At 45.6% G+C, this 22,441-nt stretch overlaps 1 protein-coding gene across 2 annotated transcripts in view; it reads left to right on the plus strand.

Moving 5' to 3' along the window:
• LIN52 (lin-52 DREAM MuvB core complex component) overlaps positions 1–22,441 on the plus strand; it is an 84,219-nt gene that overhangs the window by 50,533 nt on the left and 11,245 nt on the right. Inside the window, exon 6 of one of the 2 annotated variants that reach the window (XM_075103476.1) lies at positions 18,926–19,065. The exons of the other annotated variant lie outside the window; for it this stretch is intronic. Within the exon in view, the coding sequence (XP_074959577.1) occupies positions 18,926–19,050 (125 nt within the window). The 3' untranslated portion in view covers positions 19,051–19,065. Of the gene's footprint in view, positions 1–18,925; positions 19,066–22,441 lie in introns of those variants that run through there. 2 annotated transcript variants of the gene reach the window in all.

Raw genomic sequence — 22,441 nt, forward strand, 5'->3', positions numbered from 1 at the left:
TTTTATTGTCAGAAACAGTTGTTTGGTTTTTTTCTTTGCTGTCTGTGCTCTACTTATGATTTTTCAGCTCTGTTATGTTTTTGGTTCCATGGTTATGTTTGCCTTCCTTATGTTCACAATGTTCAATTGTCTGTCTTCTATACAGCCTGAGATGGCATAATCAAAATTGCACGGTATTCAGTGTGTGAGCATACTGTGGAGGTGTGTAAGTCCTAATTACAGTTTATACTTCGTTCCTCTGCTGTTTTCTCCCACATCATCATGAGCTAAATCCTGTTTTGAGTATCTCTAAGAACAGGATCATCACTTAGATTCGTAGTCTGTGCATGCAGCTAATCTCATCCACTTCATCTTCGCCCGCAGTAACTTGCCTTAGGCAACACTTTTTCCAAATCATGATAACAGTTATGCCAACCACTTCATGCTGAGGAAGTGATACTGGGTAATTCCATCATCAGCCTATGTGGTATGTAAAAAAGATAAATTACATCTTTGTCATATGGTCTGAAATCCTGGACTCCTATCCTAACACAAGTTCAGTAACAGTGCATAAATATTTCTGTAATACTTCTCAACTAATAGAAATTTTTAGATATGTGCAATCAAAAGAGACAACTCTTAACAGGGAAATGTGTCATGTCATTGAGTGAACTATTTAAATATGGCATGCTAACTTAATATAACATGAAAATAATCCTTACTCCTTAATGTTGTACCTCAATTTTATATACCATTCTGTACTGACACTTTTTAAAAAGTCATTAAATAATCAGGCTATAGAAGATAATTTACTGAAAGAAAATTTCCCAGAAGATCCTCTCTGTATCTCCAGTCCAGCAAAATCACAGTTGGACAGAAACTTCCTGTGGACCAGAAAACTCTGAACTGAATCAATGTGATGAGAACAACAGATGCAAATGTTGTAAACACATTTCTATAATCACTACAGTAAAATGTCCCACCACATAAATATCAGAACTCACCGTTGCTCCATGCACATCCCAGCATATACACCTGCCAGTGTGCCAAATACTTCCAAAGATACTGTATGTGTGGTGCCAAATACTCATTGCCCTGGTAAGAGGTGAACCTTGATATTTTTAAAAGTTAAGAAAAGGAAAACAAAAAGAAAAAAATGAAAACAAGGAAGCAGAGAAAGACAAGAAGACTGGATCCTTTTGTTTTCATATGATACTGTGATTCTTAGAATCAAAGCTATTCTAGAGATGTGTTATCTCTGCAAGCCAGTGCTATGAGTTTCTTTCAGGAGGATGTGAAATGCAAAATCCTGAAGTCAGTTGTGGCCAGTCATTTGAAGTCCATGTAAAGATACTTAAAAGCTCAAGTGGCCAGAGAAGTATGGGCTGATCCAGTTTCAAAAGAGTGTAGTTCACATTCTGCATAGACTGTGTGGAATAATGCCATTTTTATTTAGATTGTGCTAGATTTTCAGCATGGCAGGATCTCTTCACATTTTGACTTCATCATCCACTGAAATTGCCGATTTTTAGACTTGACCTTTTCCGTCATGTCCCTTTGAGCAGGATGGCTGACTCCGGGCAGCTGATGCGTGTACAGAATAGGCATTTTCTTGTTGGGTTTGTGTGGTTGACCTCTGGCTTGCCTGCTGATTCCTATAATACAGATCAGTGACTAGTGAAGCCAGAATGCTCCCTGCCTGTCTCTGTTATAGACACCTTGGTAAGGAACAGAAAAGAGGAAGAGGGCTGAGCTTGAAAGCCCTTACTTAATTGCTAGTAGAAAAAATGGGTAATAAGAATGACCTTGCACCTTATTTATTGACCAGATCTCTGGGGGTACAAAGTACTTGACTTGGTTCTTATCGCTTGAAGGGCTGGCTCTGTGGCCAATGGCTGATGAGTAGGTGTAATAATACAGGGTAATTAAATTTTGTGCTTGCAGGCACTTGGATGCCAGGGAAGATTCCCCTCCCAAAAATACTGGGTGTGACTAACAACTTTCCTTGTAATCGCAGAATTTTAAAGCTAATTCTGAAGCATCAGAAATTTGCCATTTGCCATCTTCCACTTACTACAATAGCCCAAAACACAGCAGGTTATGTACGAAAAGGCAGGAAGAGGGCTCATCAGCTACATGAGAATTAGGGACAAGAGACCAGCAGTGTGACCCAAGTGGGCCACATGGGCGTGGGCATGGATGTTCAGGTGGCCTGGTTCTGTGGCCGTAAGTTCGTTTTCCTCTCCCTGTATTAAAGTAACTTATTAGTTATAGCTAGTTTTAATTGATTATCCTAATTTGTCTTTCAAGGTAATCACTGGTGCCTGTCTTCCTCTTGTACTCTGCATAGATTAGTTTGTCACCCTGTCTTAGGCTTCTCCACCTGCTTAGCACACTGAAGCCAAATAGCACATGCAAAACTGGTGGAGGAAGCACTTTGGATTGGGCTGCCAACCCGTTGGCCTGATTTGCAGGGGGGATCAGTTTGTAATCAGCTGCACAGAAGGCAAAGGGATCTGCAGGCCCTGAGTATCCTTAACAGGATCAGCTGTGATATTTTGCTCAAAATGAGCTTGTCATCAAAACTTAGGGAAAATGTTTTGCTGAAAAATATTTGGTTGATGGTTTCTCAAGAAAGTGTCAGACTGAAAGATAGAGGGAGTAGGTCTTTCTTTGCCTTGTTTTGATCAGGGACTTTGAGCTGGGGTACCCTACCCACCTCACAACTTCTCGAAGTTCTTGGGTTTTTAATCATTTTGTGGGCATCTTTAGAAACCTGTCCTGTGAGACCCAGCATGTGTTCCCTTTCATGGGAATTGACAGGGTCTCATTTACACCCATGCTTCTTCCCAGCCTGAGCTTGGAGGCAGACCAGCAGCATGGCCTCACTGGAGCAAAGCACATGCCAGGTGCTGCATTTGTCTAAGGGTAGCCCCCAACAAGCCTTAGCAGAGACTTAAGGCAAATCTTTGCAATCAAATGTTCAGTTTTGACGGTACATTTCTGCATGGAAGTGCAGGTGCCTGTGTCCACTGGAGACGAGAAAAGAGAAGGCAGGCCAGAGAGTTGAACTCGGGTTACCACCATGCAGGTGGACGGTGGCGACGGAGAGAGGGTAGAGAAGGTCCATGTCCCCAGCAACAGGTGGCTGCCCGCCCAGCCACAGGCCCCGTGCTGTGTAGCTCGGCCCCAGAGCCTGGGCTGCTTTTCTGGCTGTTTCTCCCCGTCCCCCTTCTCCTCCCGGTGCCCAAGAGGCGGCTCCCTGTCCGTCTGCGGCACAGGGAGGGCTGGCTGCCGCTCGTTAGAAGAATTCCCCCAAGTCAGACCTATGGTACAAGCCGTGTGAAGCGGAAGACAATTAGGGGCTTATTAGTGTCCTGGGGAGACGTGTAACTTGTGTTGCTGGGACTTACCAAAACAGCGAGACTCTTACCGGCAAGCTCCAGCCGAGAAAAGACTGAGGGATTGTCTCACCTAATTACGGGGAATGGGCCTCTTTGTGTTTGTGATTCGGCACGGTTGTCCGATCGCTTTTCTCTGGCTGCTGGCTCAGGCCGAGCTGGAAGTGTGCTAATTAGAAGAGAAATGGACGTAGTGATCCTGTCAGCTCTTGTTACCGGCGTGGACAAAGCCGAATATTATTCTGAGGCAGTGTTTTGTGAGTGTCCCCCTTCCAGCTCTCATTAAGGGCAAGGTTGCTGGACGGGGAGGGGACTTGACCACATGGGTTGGCTAATGGAGCACAGTTACCGTTACTGTGCTAATTAACGGGCTCAGGAGGCAAATGTTTCTCCAACCAGCGGTCCCAGCAGCTGCACCTGGTGCTTCCAAAACCCAACCATCTCGCTGGGCAAGCCAGGCAAATGCTGCGTGTATGAGGGGAAGGGGGTTTATGTGTGATGCGTCAATCAGCCATCCAAAAGTGCAGAAGACCCATTAAAATAATGGTCAACAGAGGGAGGGAAAGTGCATAGCACTGCAGCAGCATCAGGTTGAGCTCCAGCAATTCCTTCTCCCCAGTGCTCCTTCACAGAGTGCAAACTGTCATCTTCTGCCCTGCAGAGGTGGGAAGTGGGCAGCAGGGAGTGACCTGAGGCTTCCAGGTGCTGTCAACAAATACCTCTCCTGTGAGTTGTTGTGATCATCACAGGTCCTGGTTTGGCCAGGAAGGGGAAAGCTGGAAAGACGAGAGGTGACATGGAGGTGAACCAGACTATCCCTCTCTATGCTGGTGGTGGGATGCTTATGGTCTGAGGTGAGAAACAAGATGTACATGTGTATCAGGATGTTTCTTTTGCCCCAGAAAGGCAGCTAGGCAAAATTGAAATGATTCACATACGTTAAGGCAGGTGAAGATGATGACCAAAGAAGCCATAAGAAACGCTAAAAAAAAAAATAAATGTGCACTTTCATGCCATTAGCCTAAACCTGCTACAGTGAGAGTAGAGAGAGGGACGGGAGAGATGGAAGACGAAACAGAAGCCAGAGCAAGTTCATAGTGCCACATCAGCGGAGATAACCTCAGCGGAAGGGAACAGTGGATGCTGAGGAGGGTCGGTGGAAGTGAGTAGTTTTATTTACTTGTCACACAGACTTTCATTTTAATGCATAGGTGTATTTGTGAAGGAATGTAGTAACTTGCAGAAGTAATTGCTGGTTGATGTTTCCAAAGTTATGGCAGTACATTAGTGATTAAGTCTGATTTAGATGTTATGTTCTTTCTAAAGGTCCTTAATTAATCAGTGTCTTTGGGCTAGATGTAGTAAAATATATAATGATGTCTTAAAGCTTACAATTTGCTTTCTCTGTTTTAACAATGTACTCACTGCGTGCACTCATGCATGCCTGGGTACTGTTTTGAGACATATTTGGTCAAGTGTTGAAGTAACAAGAGGTTCCCTCTTTTCTTTCTTGGGTTATTTGTCCCTGATGGTGAAGCTGTTCCAGCAAGAGGGTTAGCTGTGTCTTTCCAAGGCTCCAGCAACAGCCTCCTGTCATCTTGGAGGAAGCCTGAACTCTGCTTTGTGCTTGTGCCTCCTTACTTTTCTGTCTCTGATAGCTGTGAACCCAGAAAGGACCCTTTCCCCGTGGCAGCATGTATACCATGTGCTAGCCCTCCAGAGCTGTAAAAGCCTTTCCCTTTCCTACTGGCTGCTGTGATGGCTTGAATCTTAGGAGTCTTGATGCAGGGACTGATCTCCAAAGAGGGCTTGAGAAGTATCTTCCCTGCAAAGAGGTTTATTCTAGAAGGAGGAGATATGTAATCCTCTTACTAAAACCCAGAGAGGAAAGGAAAAAAGCTTTATTGCTCCTGCCTTACCCCAGTGAGCTGGCAGCTTTTATGCTGCCTCATGAATAGAAAGAGGCAGAAAGAGAAACACAGGAATGCAATTACTCCACTGGACCTGAGGCTCTCTGGTGGATGCTCAGTGAAACCCACATCACCATTGCTTTCAAGTGTCCCAGCAGAACAGATCCATAACACCAGTTTCTGAAGAACGAAAAACTACTGTTACTGCCTGTTAACACCGAGTGGCCACTAACCTTGCCTTCCAGATGCTTCAGTCTTGGTCTAAGGAGGAGTCCCAAATCAATGGCAGAAAACTAAAGACTATCATAGCCACCTCCATTTTCATGCTCTGGAAGCTCAGGGGTCGAGTGACCTCCCTGAGTAAGGGTTGGGGATACTTCCCATGTCAAGCCTCCCTCAAGAGACTGAACCTCACTGGCAGACACCAGGAGAAAAGTATCCAAGAAGACACATTGCTCATTTTCCCACTTTATCTTGGTTTCTTTGCCCAAGGAAGTATTAGGGTCCTTGCTTATTGCACCTCTATTTTACTGGCCTGCCATCTTGCTGTTTTAATAATATCATGCCAGTTTTCTGACTTCCAAATGCAGATAAAGATCGACTGAAAAATTGTTGGGTTTGTGTCCTTGTGAGGAACACATTCTGGTGAAGAACATCCTTCATACAGATTAGCAACACTCGAGAATATTGTGAAGATGGGTGAAAAATATGCAGATGGAGGGAAAGGGTGCAATGGCTTCTTGTGTCCTTCACTAAGGCCTTCTGGCATTCATGTACCACTTACTAATTGTACGGTACCTGTGGCCTGGAGTGGTGTTTGGAGGACATCTCTTTAGCAGTTTATCAGTTGCATTACAGTAGTCATTTAAGTCACAGTGACCTCAGCAAGTATCGAAACTTTATTGTGCTGCAAATCATAGAAACACATAATTAGGTGAAAGTCTCTGTCCTCAAGGGCTTATGAGCAGATGAAGCAATAAAAGAGTAGGAGGCGAAAAGTAGACACCAAGATGTAAAGAGACTTGTTAGAGGTTATCCAGCAAACACAGTTTAAACCCTATAACTTCTCAGCCACAATCCAGTGGCCCTTCCACTGCTTCCATCTGCCTTGTTGTTTCATTAACTAGATGTGGCTTTAAAATGTCTGGTATTGCACTGTAATTTATTATTATTTAAATTACTAATGCCTGCCAGTTGCTTAGGCTTCTGCATTTTTATTTATTTTGTTTTTAATCTTCTTTCAAAGACCTGTAAGAACTATTCAGAGAATGAAATTTTTAAAAAGTCACTTCAATGCAGTGTTAAAGATTGAGAATTTAAAAACAGAACACTAAAAATCAAGGTTTCTTACAGTTCTATTAACTGCCACAGTGAGCACGATGTACACATGCATTTAGGAGAGCTATGGGCTTTATAGAGAGTCTAATAATAATTAGAACATCTTCATTGATGTAGAGCACTTATTCTGACCTTCCTGAGCCCTTTACACTCAGGCAGAGAGGGTGTAAGTGCTACTTTCCAGATTTCATGTAGTTCTACACTTGCTCAGTCCAAATGTTTGCCATGTTGAAATCCTTGCTCTTGCTCTGATGCTCTGTGGGTCTGATCCTGCCTTAATAGAGAATGTCATTAAAACGATCAGTGCAGCACTATAGGGAGCTTAATACTATTTGCTCTAGTCAAAGAGAGAGATAACTTCTCTCATTCACTTCAATAGTTTGGAAAGGGAGGAACTTGGTACAATAAATATTAGTGTACCCCATTAACGTAATGCATCTGGGTAAGGTTTACAGGATTTTCACTAGCAAGTGTCAAAATATTATTAGCAACCTATTTTGGTGGGAGAGGACTGTGGAAATGGAGTGATATGGAAGACTGGAAAAAATACAGGAAAGTGAGAAGAATTTAAAAATAGGGACTTAAAAACAGAGGAGAGGAGACAAGAAAGATAAGAAAGCACAGTTTGGAAGACAACAAGGCATGGGCAGGAAGTTGGGGAGAATGCAAAAGAGTGAAGAAGGCAGACTGCTAGAAATACAGTTTAAGAAGAGAAATAGTGAAAAGAGCAAAACAGAAGGGGAACAAATAGGAATAGGTAGTGGTTTTCAGTAAGAAGGAGGCCAGAGAAAAGCAGAAGTTTCATGAGCGGTGGAACCAGCCAGGGAAGCATGGTTTTTCTTGTAGATATGTCTCTCAAGATTGCATCATGTGTGGATTCTCTGATGCCTAACAGAGGGTATGCTTACACTTCAGTGAGGGCAGTCATTGGATTTCTTTTGTCAGCTGATTAACGTAACAAAACACAGAAATGTATTACCTATCCTCTGCAAAGTTGTCTGAAATTGGCCTACAGGTTCCAAAGTCATTGGGACACCCATGTACAGCTGCGGATGGGTGCTAAGATAAGATGGTGAATAGCTGAAATTGTAAATGGACTGAGTGAATGATAGAAAGGGGAAAACATTAGGAAAATTGGGATTTGAGTCTGCTATTAATGCATTTAATTTGCTTTGCTGCCATTTTCTTTCATGGTTTTACATTAAAAAGAAAAATTAACATGGAACTATTTAAAGCCCTCCTCCCAAATCAGGCTAACTTCACTGTGAGCGTCTGCGCTGGTTGTTTCTGGGGAGAAAAATGTCTTGCTGCAGTTTTGTCTCTGGCATGCGATAGGAGAGACTCCAGGAGCTCCCCTACCAGCTATACCACCAAAACCTGCCCGGGACCACATTGAGAGCACATGTGGGACACAGATACTGCAAAAGTCTTCTCATCTTTCTATACTGGGATGAATTGCAGCTCTATTACTCAGATGCTCCAGCTATTTTTCTGCTGTCCTTCACTGCAAGTTCCCATCTTGTTGGGTTCTGCTGCAGTGACTCTGATCTGGTGTTTTCTAGGGACCTCCTCGTGACTGGATACTGTGGTTTGAACAATACATGATCTTTTACTGGGATCCCATTTTATTTTCAGCTGGTCTATCCTACATGTCCTTCTATATTTCACTCTCTTAACAGAATTTCCTGATTTCCAGGCAGAAGGTGTCATGTCAAGAGGTGTTAAATAGGACAGAAGTGACTGCTAATGTCTGGGAGGGAGGGGGGGAGACCTCTCCCTCCAATGCAATACCATTTTATGCATCATTATCCTTTATTTGTGGGTCTCCAGCCAATTTTTCATTCCATGTGGTGGTGTAGCTAAGCCAGTTTGAATTAATTTTGAGTAGGATTTATGTATCAAATCTTTACTAAAATCCAAATGTATCAAATCCATCGTGTTCTCTTCATCCACTAATTTTATAATTCTATTAAAAAAAGCAATCAGGTTTCTCCAGCACAATTTGTTCTTTATAAATCCCTAGTGCTGATGCTTGTTTTCTTATCCCTAGGTGGTTACTGATTTTTTCCCCTTTTTTTTACTCTATTATTTTACTCTCTAAGCAGCTTCCTAGTTTTTGTAACTTAACAAAATTATTTTCTGTGGTAAAAAAAGTAACATTTGTCATTTTCCTTGTAGCAGAAGGATAGATGTCTCTCTGTCACAAGCCCCCGTCCTAAAAACTTGAATGTATGGGCAGAGTGTTATATATCTGATGAGCCAAATGTGCTGTCAGTGAAACAAACCTGTGGAAATCATTAACTTCTTAAGCGAATCCAGTCAGGCTTTTTGCCTGGTAATATCAATTCTGGACAACAGTTATTGCCTACTGAAGAAGTATCAGGAGGGTATTTGTATATGTTTTTTATTGTAAAGTTCTTAAAAGTCTTAAACTAAAATGAAATAAAAATAGCATCCAAATAAGCTACCTAGATATTTATATACATATGTAAGCTATATGTATTATTGAGGGAAGCAAACAAAAGAACACTGTCTTATCAGGTCCGTAAATTAGTTTAGTCTCAGCACTGGATTGGAGATCAGTCATCAAACTAATACTAAAATAATCAACCTCTATAAATTCTGAGAAGCTGTCCTCCTAAACTGGTTATGAATCCCAGCTCGGAGTTATAGCAAAGTAAACAGAATCTGTACTTTGAAGGGGCCAGGATCTGATGTCTTTTAATGTCTAGCAGCTACACAACTTAAAAATACCTTTATTTGGGAGAAAGTGTGGATAGATACTCTGAATCAGCCGTCCCCATACTCCTTTCCTCAGATTCACTTCCCCTGATCTGCAGGAGGTACTGTTGGTTGGTGCATTAGTCAAAAGATGGGGCACAGGCAAACCTTTTACTGCTTGCACCTGACTTCTGCTGTTGGATGGCAGATCATTTGATACCCTCTTGCCAGTCCCGCATTTACCGAAGTGCCCTCTTCACTCTGGACTTCTGGTCCTCGCTTGGATGTACAGAGAAGTAGATTCTAGGAAGGAGAAACTTGCTTGGTGGCTTTTTCTTTCCAAGGTAACCAGCTGCTCTCAGGGACTCCAGGAGACTAGTCCTCCTGGTGACTTGCTGATCTAAACAAAAAGGTTTCCTTCTGTTTGATTCTTGTGGTTCACACTGCCTTGCAGCACCCTCAGACAAATTTGATATGAGGTCCCCCTTAGGACCCTTCAGTTTAATTCAAACAAGTTTGCGACAGGTCAGAACTGCTGCGCATGAACATAAACAGTCTCATGTAAGCTAAGTGTTCAAAAATATTCCTTATTTTCTACTGCATGGAACCTGATGGCTTTCAGTTCTCCTCTCACCTTGAAACATTAAAATGCAGGACACATGAGAATAAGGTGGTTTGTTCTTATTTGGATCAAATGTCTTGAAAAATTCCAACATTTTATGGAAAATTTAATATAAAATTCCTACAGAAATAATGGGAAAAATACTAGCACAAAGGTCAGTCATTCAACATTTATTCATCAGCAAAATAAAAATACATTTGGGCTAATGATAAATTTCACAATTGCTATTTCTTCTGCTAACCTAAAACGAGATGAATTCTCATGCATTTGGGTTGTGAGTATAGAATTTAAATTCTGAGGTCTCATATAAGCGTAAAATACAGGCTGGTTTGCTGGTGATTGGGAGCTATGTCACTTACACAGGCAGCACCTGAAAAATACCTTTTTTTGAACTTCAGAACTAGGAAGTTGACCTGGTTGGTGTAACCATGGGCTAAGGATTTTTGTGGTAGTTTTTGAAGCTGTTTACCAGAATCTTGACCTAAAATTCAGTGATGCTACTACCAGCCTTCTCACAGATCTGGGAGAGTTGTCATTCCAGCCTCTGCAGAGTAGGTGCCAACATACGCATGCACAAACATGGGCATATATACATACATAGTAGTTATGATATGGATTTTAAAGCAATGTTTCATCCAGCTGTGGTTGTTGGCATCACAGCTTTGTGTTAATTCACACAAACCCTGTGTATCTGGGGAAAAAAAAAAAGACTTCCAGAGCCAGACCTAATAGGAAAAGCTTATTTTTGGTGGCCACTCCGTCCATGTGTTACAGAAATTATCTTCGGTAAGAAAAAGAGCTGGAATTATTTCAGAAAACTCAGAGCTAAGAAATCCCTCCCTCCGGACATTCATACTCCTTGGGCTCAGAGTCGTCCTCTTGGCCTGTTGTATTATCTCATGCCACAGAGGTACCCAAATTAAATTAAGATACTGGAGAATCAGCAGGTTGCTTTAAAAAAAGTCACTGATTACAAATAGTGTTGTGAACAGGTTCAGACACAGCTTCAGCTGCAAATGCAGGTATGAGGTAGGCATCCACGGCAGGACACATGGTCCAGGGATGTTAGTGCTGAACAACAGCTCATGTCTGCCAAATCAGAGAAGAACAGATGAAGATTCTAGAAAATCTTAGTATTTTAGAGCAAACGCTTTTCCTCCTGAAATGGCCTGAGCGATGTCTAATGAGGAAAGCAATGGAAAGGGTACCCCAGAAAGAACAAGCCATGTCACCAGTCCACATCTGAGCACGGTTCTTGTCCAGGCAGCACAGATGACTGCTTCAAGTGATGGCTGATGCAGCATCTTACACTGGCATGGACATCAGGAGCTGCATCCTTGCAACTACTTTGGTAATGATCAGAAGTAGGAATATCTTACCCTCTTCCTTGAAATCTGGAGACTTCCTAAAACACTCCAACCTGCTGGAAGTCCAGATTGCTTTTCAAGGTAGAGTTGGCTCCCACTGACCAATGATTTGCTGAGACCTTCCCCTCTTCTTTGGAGTCCCAAGAGCCAGAGGATTCCAAAGCCAAAAATTCTGAGATAAAAAGCAAATTAAATACAGACAGGTTACCCTGTCTTTGATCTCAGCAATAATTTCCATTCTGCCAACTTATTTAGAAAGCTTGCATGTAGTTTGCATAGGGAATATTTGCACTTCTATTACTGTAAAACAGGCCATCAGAATTATATACTTCTCTTTGAGTACTGGTGAGTTTTCAATTTTTTTTTCTCCAGCATCCACTGACTTAGTACAGAAAGGGGATGACCCTTTCTGTATGTCCTGGATTCTGGACATACATATTCATATTCTGGATGTCCAAGTGACCTGTATTCAAATACTAATAAATTGTCATGAACATATACCAGTAACCAGTCTTTCCAGCTGAGGTGACATCAGTTGAAGTCCAAATATACCGCTATAGCGTGGATTGCTCTGAAGAACCACCTCTCAAATGAAGGATCCTACACTATCCTGATCCGTCGATCTGATGTGACAATCCTAGTGAGGCTACTTACCAGTCTCTCAAGGATCATATCTGTTGCTGCCTACCCAGAGGTTTACAGCTGTGTAATATTTCCTGCTACTAGAACTAACCCCCTAAGCCTGGACTCAGCAATTTCCTTATAGACAGGAGCTCTTGACTCGGTTGAGTGGGGCTTCTGGCTTTTAGTGATGACTTGAGAATTCAGGCAAATATTCAGTATCGAAAAACTTAAGTTTTCCTAAAGCTTAGGCCTTGGAAGAGTCGTGGTCCCCATGAAACATTCCTCCTTCAGAAAGGCACTCAGCATCACACTGCGGTGCTTGGTGGGTGAGGCTTTCTGTAGCAAGAGAGAGCTCTAAAGGTTCAGAGAGTTAAAACACAGAGAATGCCCATTTCCTGTCTGGATCTACCTCAGGCATCCTGTTAAATGCAGGCAACCACTTAATCTACCTGGGTCCTAGTGCTCCATCTTTAAACTGATGATAACGTTGTGATCTGATAGAAAATGTATATGGTTAAATGTATGCCTGTTTATGAGACTTTCATGCACTACTGATGGAATCTGTGTCAACACAGAAAAGATATTCACTACTAGGTGGCCCAGTGCTATACCTAACAGTTAATACCATTGTACCAACGTATAGGCTTTGTATTTACACTAGAAGGCAACAGCCTTGTAATAGTCAAGATGAGAAATGACCAAGGTTTAGCCAGTTTCAACAATGGATCAAGAGATAAAAAGAGGAAAATACTTGCCTGGGTCTCTCCAAATAACTCCTCTCCCAGGTTCTAAGTGACAAATTCCATAGTAAAGGTTGTTGGGGCGTTCTCTTCTCAAATACAACTTAAATTATGGACACTTTCTCCTGAAAGAGACAGACATGGGAGAGGTTCTGAGCAGGTGAGCAAAATTTATTCATCACATGGGTCCATTTGGCCTCCATACCATGAATCATCACTGAGTCTGGCTGTATTTAGGGTAGAAAGAAGGAACAACAAATGGGAAGAGGGTATTAAATAATATTTGCCATAAAGACAACTCAGCTTTACCCAGCTCCATGAAATTTAAACAAGAGAGCCTAGAAAATGAAACCCCAGTACCTTTCAAAGCGATAAAGGGCAGTGTGTATGTTAGCTGTGAAATGCAGTAGCAGGATATCGAAGCAAGTTGTTTAGTCAGATTTCTAAAATCCACTGTCAGCAACATGCAGATGAGACACCTCTAGCTATTTATCATCCCTTCTGATCACACCAAGAATGTGAGGACAGCACAGTGCTTTCATAGGAGCCACAGGCAGAAGTAAGGCCAAAGTAAGGCAGAGGGGTGATGCCAGTGGGTGAAGGGAAGCATTTGAGAAGGCTGCAGTTGCGATGCAGCTTCTTTTGGCTGAAGAGCGCCAGCGGTCAGGTCAGATTGTGGTTTAAGATGATTTTTGGGATTCTTCATCAGACTTCCATATGGGCACCCAGGAAGAGCTGTCTGCAATTTTGCCAGGAGATCCCATTCCTTCCACTTCAGTTATCCAAGCCTTCATGCCCAGCAGCAGTGCAAAGTACCTTGGTATGGAGCCTGTGGCTCCTAGGACAGTCCAGCTACTATGGTGTGCTGTAGTTGCTCTGCTCACAGGCATGGCTTACTTTTAATTCAACCCCTCTGCCACTTTCTATGCTGGCTTACCTCTGCATCCTGAACGAAGCTGAATAATCAGTTGTTACATCCAGGATGTACCATGTCTGGGGCAAGATGAGGTGGATTCTAACAGTGGTTAGCAATCCCACAGCACCAAGAAGCCACCACAGACCTTGGACATCCCTTTGTGACCTTTCAAGCACATTTCTTCAGCCACATCCTGCCTGACATAAATAGACAGCAGCAAGGTATATAGGCCTCCCATGCCCCTCTCCTCAGCATTGCCAGGAACATCCGAGACCTGTCAGCATTCCACTGCAGCTGCCTGTCCCCCAGGAGATGAGTGGCTGCAAGGCCAGACCTCTGGCAGGTGTCAGTCATGTTCAGGTATCCTGCCTTGTGCTTGGGGAATATGGTGAAGCTGGTTTTATGGTCAGAGCTTGGGTTTAGGGCTTGAAAAAGCTAGACTCAGCTCTTAGATTTTCAGTGTGACTTTGGTTATGTCATTTAGCCTCTCTCTGTGCAGGGATCCCACCGGCTCCAGAAGGGCAAGATAAGGATAAATTTGTAAATCCAGAGAACATGCCCAAATTATCCGATGAGGGAGGACATATAGGATATTAGGCAAACAGCTCTCTTACTGTCTCATGATTTGCAGACAGTAAAGAGCAACTGAGAAAAGCCTTATTGAAAGAAAAAATTCCCTGTGTTTTCAATCAGTAGTTGGATTCTCTGCTGTAAGTATGAAGCAACTAATGATGCCTTGCAAAGACCTGCTGTACTGTGAGCATGGGTGTTTGCAGCCTGCCAGCAGCTGCTGTGGGCTCCTGTTGGGGCAATGGACTTGTGGCAGCCCTCCGCCACCACAGACCCCCACTGGAGCCACGGGCATCGTGGGGACTGCTGGCCAACCCTACAGCGAACCGCAGCCTTGGGAGCCCTCACCCCATCCACATCCCCCTCCCCTCCTACCCACATCCTTGGCCATTTGCTCCGTAAGCCCCCCGCCCCATTACCAACTTCCAAAACTCCTCTCACCCAGAGCCTTCTTTATCACTGAGAGGAGCCCTCCTGCCCCACAGCATCCCTCATGCCATGTTCCCTCTGGGGGTGTTTGCCTTCCCTAGGCGCCTGCGGCCATGGCCCTGCAGCATCCCAGCTCCCACGGGGCGGCCTCGCTTGTCCTCATCCCCGGGCCGCCCAGGTGAGCGGGTGCCGGAGGGGGGCTGCACATCACCTGACCCCCTCCAGCCGATTCCCTCAGACAGGACGTCAAGTTAATGAGCCCTCAGGCCTGTAATTAGCTGTCAATTACCTCAAATTAATCAACTCCTCGCCTAATTAAGCATAATCGGCAGGTGGGCAGAAAACGGGCCATTGTGCGGGAGCCATGAGAAAAGCATGGCTGGCAAACTTGGTTAGGATCAGCGGCGCATTCCCGGACGCTGCACCACCGACACCCGGGCGCCCGACCCGCTTGCGGGCGCCCGGGGCCCCGCCGCCCCCCGGCCCCAGGCCTGCCGCTGTGGGGCAGCGTGGTGGCGGGGCACAGGGATGGGGGCCCACGGAGGTGAGGAGTGGAGGCTTTCCTGCCCCCAACAGCGTGGGGCAGCCCCCAGGCGCTGCTTGGGGGGCCTGGCCTGCAAAAAGCTGTGGCGTGGGTGTCGGGTGGGGGTTTTGCTTGCTTAATATTTGTGCCACTGTGCCTTAATGTATCAACTTGCCATCCGCATTTTCTCTCCCTGGTTTGCCGTGCTTTCTGCACTCCTGTGCTTTTAATGTCAGTCTGAGAAGGGGGACTGAAACACACCTCATGTTCACTGACTCAGGCCCACCTTGGTTATGAGCGCACCTGCTTAATGGTGTGAAGATATATGTAGATGGAAAATAGAGTTTCAATGGGTATTAACTACTACCTATACAAATGAGTCATATTGCATTAATTTTCATGTGAAATTAACACAACCCAAAAAACCCCCATCCTCCAGAGCTCTGTTTGGCGGAGGGGAGGCGTTCCCTGCTGGGGCCGGGGAGGGAGAAGTACTCCTGCCAACTTTCAGATGTCACTGGAGCACAGGACGTGAACTGCTCTCTGCTGCGCTGGGGGCCAGATCCTGTGCCCTGTGCTTTATTTAAATGCAAAGAGAGCACAGGGCCTTTCTGAGCCGCAGAGAAGGGCTGAGGGAAATGCAATTTCACAGTAAAAGTATTGTGCACAATATTAAAGTGAAAGGTTTTGATTATGCCTAGAAAGTCCTTTTTTTTTTTTTACGTAGCCAGATTATCACCCAGCCCGCTGGATTTACACTGCATTAGCAATCGTCAAGATTAGAGCAGAATCCCTGGATAACAATCAGGAACACAAGACGTCAATTTATGACATAATAGCAACAGTAATGCAACAATAATCATAGTTGAGGGAAGAAGAATGCGGTGGAGGGTGGGTGAGTAGATCTCTTAGCTCTGAAGAGAGAAGCTGCCTGCATTGGAGTGGCTTTGATTAAAAATCTCTCTGTTTGTGTCCAGAAGGCAACAGCCCAGCCCAGGCCTGGCAAAGATGGTGCATGAAACCACCAGTAACTAGAGGGGCAAGTTAGGGAGATGCAGCCTGCCCCCTCAACCCTGCTAGTTGTCTATGCAAGGCCCAAAAGTCCCCTGGACCTCTTAAGAGAAGGTGCACATCAAATGTGGCATTTCTGTGCCTGCACCTATTTGGAGCACAAGCCCTGAGAAGAGAGGCTGCAGGCAGCCCCTGCCCTGGAAGGGTGTCCTTGGGTGACGAGAGGGGGGCTGCAGTCCTGCCATGCTGGGAAATGAGCCGGATCTTGGCAGCTGGCCTGGCCCCGGGGGATTAGAGACTCCCCCACCTTCCCAGCTCACGCAGTGGCACATGCTGCAGCTGGACCCACGAGGTCCCTCTTTTTTTTCTGCCTGCCCTATTCTCAGTTGAGTGTTTATTACTGCAAAAGGAGGTTTGGGCAGGGACCCCTCTGCACACATAATGCAGGAGCCCATGAGATGCTTGGGGACTCAGTGTCCCCTCTGTCTCCTTGGCAAAGACACCACTTTTCAGAGCTTCCCCTGCACCTGCCATCTCAGGGCAAATCTCTAGACCCTCCTGGGGAGACAGCTCTTTTTTTGGGAGTCAGAAACCACCCCAGTATCATCATGTTCCTCAATTTATGAGGGTTTTTTCTTCTATTCCTCCCCACCTCCATCACATGTCTTCCTTTGGCTGAAGCACTGGCCCCACTCTTTGGGGTCCATCAGCATATTCCCAAGGACCAGCTTGGGAGGGATGCTCTGTGTGATGGTGTTGCAGATGATGACATGAGCTGCGGCAAGCAGTGCTGTCCTGCAGCTCCCTCTTTATTTACGGGCATGCTGCAGTTGCACATTGATTTCACTGGCTGATTCCCATTTAGATCTGGAGCACTCAAATGACTTACATCAAGGTTGACTAAGCATTTCTATTATCGGCTGCCTTCTTAATCACTCATAACTCTTTCAGTCTGGGAGTGTGAAGTTCTCCACATCTGATCTCCATCCAAGGAAGAGGCGGTTGCTTTGACTGTGCTGTGTTTGAGCAAAAAGGGCTCAGATGTTTATGAGGATAAATGCCCAAGCCACAGAAACTTTATTCTATTATAAACCAAAACTCTATCGAAATGAAAAAAACCCAAAACAACAGCGAAGCAGGCAGTAGAAATCTGTTAGGGCTAGACTGATGGAGCAGCTTTCAATGATCCACTGAAAATCAATTGCAACAGGGCTGTGTTGTTACAGACCGAAAAATCGTGCTGAGAGAGGCAGTGTTGTTGCTGGGGGGGCGCTGCTGCTGCTGCAGCTGCTGCCTGCAGACCTCCCTGCCAATGGGGCTGCATGGCGGGCGAGCGTGCAAGGCGCTGTACAGCCGAGCACTGCCTTGCTGGGGAAGCAGAGGGCCTGGCTGGGACTGCAGATGGCCACCTCTTAGGGGAGCACCCCTGGAGCCTGGCCACTGGCTGGCAAGGTGCATCCTGGAGAGGAGAATGAAGGGTACGGGAGCAGCACCAAAGTAGATCAAAGGAATCCAGCAGCTATTTAGGTACAAGTCAGAAAAAGATAGATATTTATTCCTATCCCTGACATTGTCTGAACCTTACTGGCCACTTCAGCTGTCCCAGACTTTGCTGTCCTGCAGGTAGTGCCCTGGCTGGGAAAATGCTCTTCTCCCCCTTGCCACTATCATAACAAACACAAAAAAAAAAGCTGGGTGAGCAGTGAAACTGCCATTTTCTGAGTCTGAAAAAGCAAAAGCTATAACTATTTCATTAATTATTTTGGTCAATGAATTAGAAACAACAGTAGGGAAATCACAAAAACTTGCCTGTCATTCTGTCTGTATGCAGTACTGGGTGTTTGTAAGGGTCACGACCACCACCTCATTTACTTTGCGCAATGCCATAACATCAAGGCCGGACACATTTTGGTTTGGTTGTTCCTTGCTGCATTGCCCTGGTAAGTAGCAGAAGTGGTTTGAGGGGAAGGCACTGCTGCTCTGAACAGTCAATTCTACAAAAGCTGTGAGCTTCTCTGGACTTGACAGCTAGCTGAAGCGAGGAGGAGAGCGAGCTCTTCCTGACCAACCCTCTGTGCAGCTCTACCCCAAGATTATAAAAATAAAGCACTCAGGTTAGAAAGTACTTAAAACGCGCATCATGATTCGCCTACACCTGTTCATTACAATGCAATCTGCGATCATGTCTGCAGTGCTGCAGCCTCCCCCCGGTCATGCATGAAACTAACTTCAGCGATAACTGGGTAACCTCACCAAAAACAATGGCCAGCCCCCCAGGCCAGGGGTTTTGGGCTAGCCTAGAGTGGTCTGCCTGTCCTGAGCTCCTGCTGGCCCTGGGCCCCACAGAAAGGGGCACAGCAGCCTGTCAACATCAGGCACTTACGAAAACCACGAAAGGAGGTCACAAATTTCATAACTATTCAGTGTTGTATGGTAGCACTTCTTGAGCAGCCTCACCCTGGCACTCAGGGTAGAGTGCACCCGTGTGCATGCATGTCTGCTTAGCAAGGTGCAAGCGTGCTGTGTCCCTGGGCTGGAGCCACCTTGGGTCCTGGAGCAGCTGTGCCTGAGCCAGGGGCCTTGAGGGGGACCAAGACATGAAGCTGGGTGTGGAGATGCTCCAGCACAGCTCCACGCTGCCAGGCTGGAGCCGGCTGCCAGCCAGAGCAAACCCACATCTGTCCCTGCTTGTCTGTGTAGGCACACAGATAATAACCAGTACTGTTTCCAGAGCAAGTTTTCTAGGCCTCATTTTATTTTTACTTGTCTTGCAGGGGATACAGCAAGTGCTCTGATAAATGGAGAGAAAATGCTGCTTGCTTTGCAGGGGATTTATGTGACACTCTCCCTCTCAGCCCAGGAAATCCTTCGTGCCATCCCTCACAGTAGGCATCCCTAGCCAGCTGCGGATAGGGTGCACCAGACACAGGGAGCCAGCAGATGACCACACCATCGCTGTCCCTGTGCTCTCACCAGCAGCGGGTCAGCACAAAGCCACCTCCAAGCAGGGTCTGGCCAGCCCTGGGCAGCTAAAAGCCCAGACACAAAGAGGCAGAAGAGCCCAGGGAGTGGCATTGGTTGGTGCTGTGCCACCTTGGAGGTGCTGAGGGCACCAGTGGCATTCACCTGGAGCCGTGGCAGTTACCCAGCTGAATCTGAATGCTACTGAAATACAGACACCGTGCTGATTTGTTCCAGTTGCTCCAGTGACCTGAGCTATCCTTCACAACCAGGGTGGCTCCAGGAGACCCTTGCATGAAGAGCCCTCAGTGCATCACCATCCATGCCCATGAGTGTGGCCGCTGCATGATCCCTGAGTGTCCCAGTCCCTCGCCCACCATGGACGCTGAAGGCAGCAGGGCCTGTTGGTGGGGTCACGGTGGTGGATGGGGACACCACTGCTAGAGGGCAGTGGGCACTGGTGGCCCTGGGCTAGGGGCTGCACACATGAAGGCAGCAGCTGGTGCAGGGTGCGCTGCCCAGCATCCTGAGGCTGTGGCGGGGAGCAAGCAGGGACCATATGGAAGGTGCCGCCAAATGGGGCCGTTGAAGCAAAGTCTGCAAATGAGTTTAGTAGACAGCCAGACATTTTGAGGGGGGGGGAGGCAGGGGGGGAGTGGAGGAGAGCAGGAGAAAGGGAGAGCCCTGCCCGCCGGCTGAGAGGAACCCGCCAGGGCACACAGGCGTGGTGGGCAGCATTCCCTTTTCCCCCGCCCTACAGCTTCTCCAGGTGCCCTAACTTTAAGACCACTCAAAAGGAAGAGGGGACCAAGGTGTTGGTGGCCCCTTCTTTGTTTTTAATTACTTCCCATTTTAATCTTGATTTGCACGTCGATCTCTCAGAACTGGGCCAGGGACTCTACAAAGCCGTTGTCAGCAACTCCCCCAATAATAAACAGGAAAAGGCTTAAGGGGCAAATCACTTGCATGTTAATGAGACTGTTTGCTGGAGTCAAGAGAGAAAACAGCAAACAAATGGACTGAATTCCAGCAGCAGCTGTTTGCTCCTTAATCTCGGCTCGTCAGAGCTGCCCTTTGATGGGACACAATCTACACAAACGATTGTGCTAAATCTTCTAATCTACGTCCTCATTATTACATCCCTTCTTACGCATGTAAATCAGGGACAAACTCATTTTAATATGTAGATAGATTATGGAAGGGAAGGGGAGGGGATTGGAGGGGAAAGGAGCTGCTGGGGGTGTCTGCACCTGCCGGGTTTGGAGGGGTGTTAATGAGGAGTGCAGGGTGGGGAACTGTCTGCATAGATCCCCAGGGTGTCAGGAGGAGGAGGAAGAAGAGGAGGACCTGTTGTCAGGGCAAAAGGGAGAGTATAAAGAGGCAAGGACACTGGTGCTGGGGTGCTGGAGAAGACTGGGGCAGCATTGGCAAGGTGATGTGACAGAGCGCTGAGGAGGACCTCACTCTGGCATCGCCCCAAGCCCTCTGCCCATGCACTCAGCCCCTGGCTTTGTCAAGGCTTGGTGGTGGTATAGCAAGAGGTGACAGGACCACACCACGGGGGCATGCCAGGACCCTGGCATTGTCCCTGGGTGCCTGGTCTCCCACCCCTCCTCAACTCACCCACTCCCGGCACTGTTAGTCAGTGGACTGAGGGTCAGACCAACTAGCTTCACCCAGGTTGGAGTAGCGGGCTAACGCCTCAAGCTGTAGAACCCAAGCATGCAGCCTACACTGCCTTCAAACAAATGTCATTAGAGCTGTGGTTATGATCTTTAATAATGTTCAAAATAGTTGCTTTTACAACAAACACAACTGTGGGAAAAAGCTGTCCTGCATTTCCCTGCCTCTGGCATCTCTCAATCCAATTGCCAACCTGCAACCTGCCCCTTAACCTTCTTCCACTGGCACAAGGTGGGACAACAACAAGATCGTGCAGCACAAGCTTTATTTATCTGAGCCACCTTGTCCTTCTCTGCTCCAGTAGGGGCAGCCTTCTAGTAAAATAGGAAAAAATATTTTTAAAACAACCTGGTTAGTTCACAAATTCCCCATTGACCTCACACCTGTGAAGGAAGGATGCAGAAGATAAGCAGTAGGCTGGAGCACAAAAGGTGGATATAGGAGAACAGCAGAGGCATGCAGGAACAATTAAAAGGCCAAGCGTAAAATAAGTTTGCAAGTAGCAAGATAATCAAAGGGAACAAGAAATCATTCTGTAAATTCATTAGTAGCAAGAGGAACACTAAGCAAAATATTGGATCACTGCTCAACAGGGAGTGAAAATTATCGACAGAGGATAATATTAGAGAAACTAATAACAGTGATAAAGAGGTAAGATCTCGGCAGAGAATAAGGAAAGAGTATGGTAGAGATAATGTAATTGAGTTAGATGTATTCAGATTTATTGGGCATAATGAGCTTCATTGGAGGTACTTAGAGATTTGGCTACAGCAGTCTCAGAGTCAGTAGTGGCTGACTTCCAGAACCTGTAGAGATGTGGTGGAGTACAGGAAAACCACAGACATCACTCGAAAGTGAAGGAAAGGGTGATGGGTAATTATGGACCAGTCAGCTTAATTCCCATTAAAATTCTGCAATAAATCACCAAGTTATTTCTAAATATCAAAGGCAAATGAGACAACCAATTGCATTCAGTGTGGATTTGTCAAGGATTAGTCCTTTCCAGTCACTCTAATTTCTTGCTGTCAGAAGGCAACAGGTCTTGAGATAAGGAAGGAACAGAAGATGTTGTGTGTCTTTACTTCAGTAAGCTGTTTAGGCTCCATTTCAAAAGATATCCTTATGAGTAAAGTATGGAAATATAACCTAGCAGAGACTACTGTTAGAGAGATAAAAAATTAGCTTAATAACTGTGTTCAGTGAATAGTCCTTAGTGGTTTACTACCAAAATAAAGGATATATTGAGAATAGCGCCACGAAGATCTGTTATGGATCTGGTTCTGCTCACTGATTTAATTAACAACATGGATGACAAAAGAGAGAGCGGGCACATCAGGAAGACACAGACCTGGAAGGCACTTTAAGTATACTGGAGGACAGGCTTAGCATTCAAAATCATCTTGGCAAATTGCAAAAATGGTTGAAAAAACATAGATGACAGTCAGTGAGAAACCATGCAAAGAATGTCAGTGATGCAGAAAAAATGAAATGCATAAACAGGGGTTGGAAAACAACTTGTTAGGCAGCAATTCTTCCAAAAAAAGCAGTAGGGGTTAGAATGGATTACAAGCCCTGTCAAAAACAGTATGCTGTTGCAAAAAAGCAAACATCCTACTGTAAGGAATAAATAAGACTACAGCTGTCAA

The sequence above is a fragment of the Phalacrocorax aristotelis genome, chromosome 9 (genome assembly GCF_949628215.1).
Source record: "Phalacrocorax aristotelis chromosome 9, bGulAri2.1, whole genome shotgun sequence".
Taxonomy (NCBI): domain Eukaryota; kingdom Metazoa; phylum Chordata; class Aves; order Suliformes; family Phalacrocoracidae; genus Phalacrocorax; species Phalacrocorax aristotelis.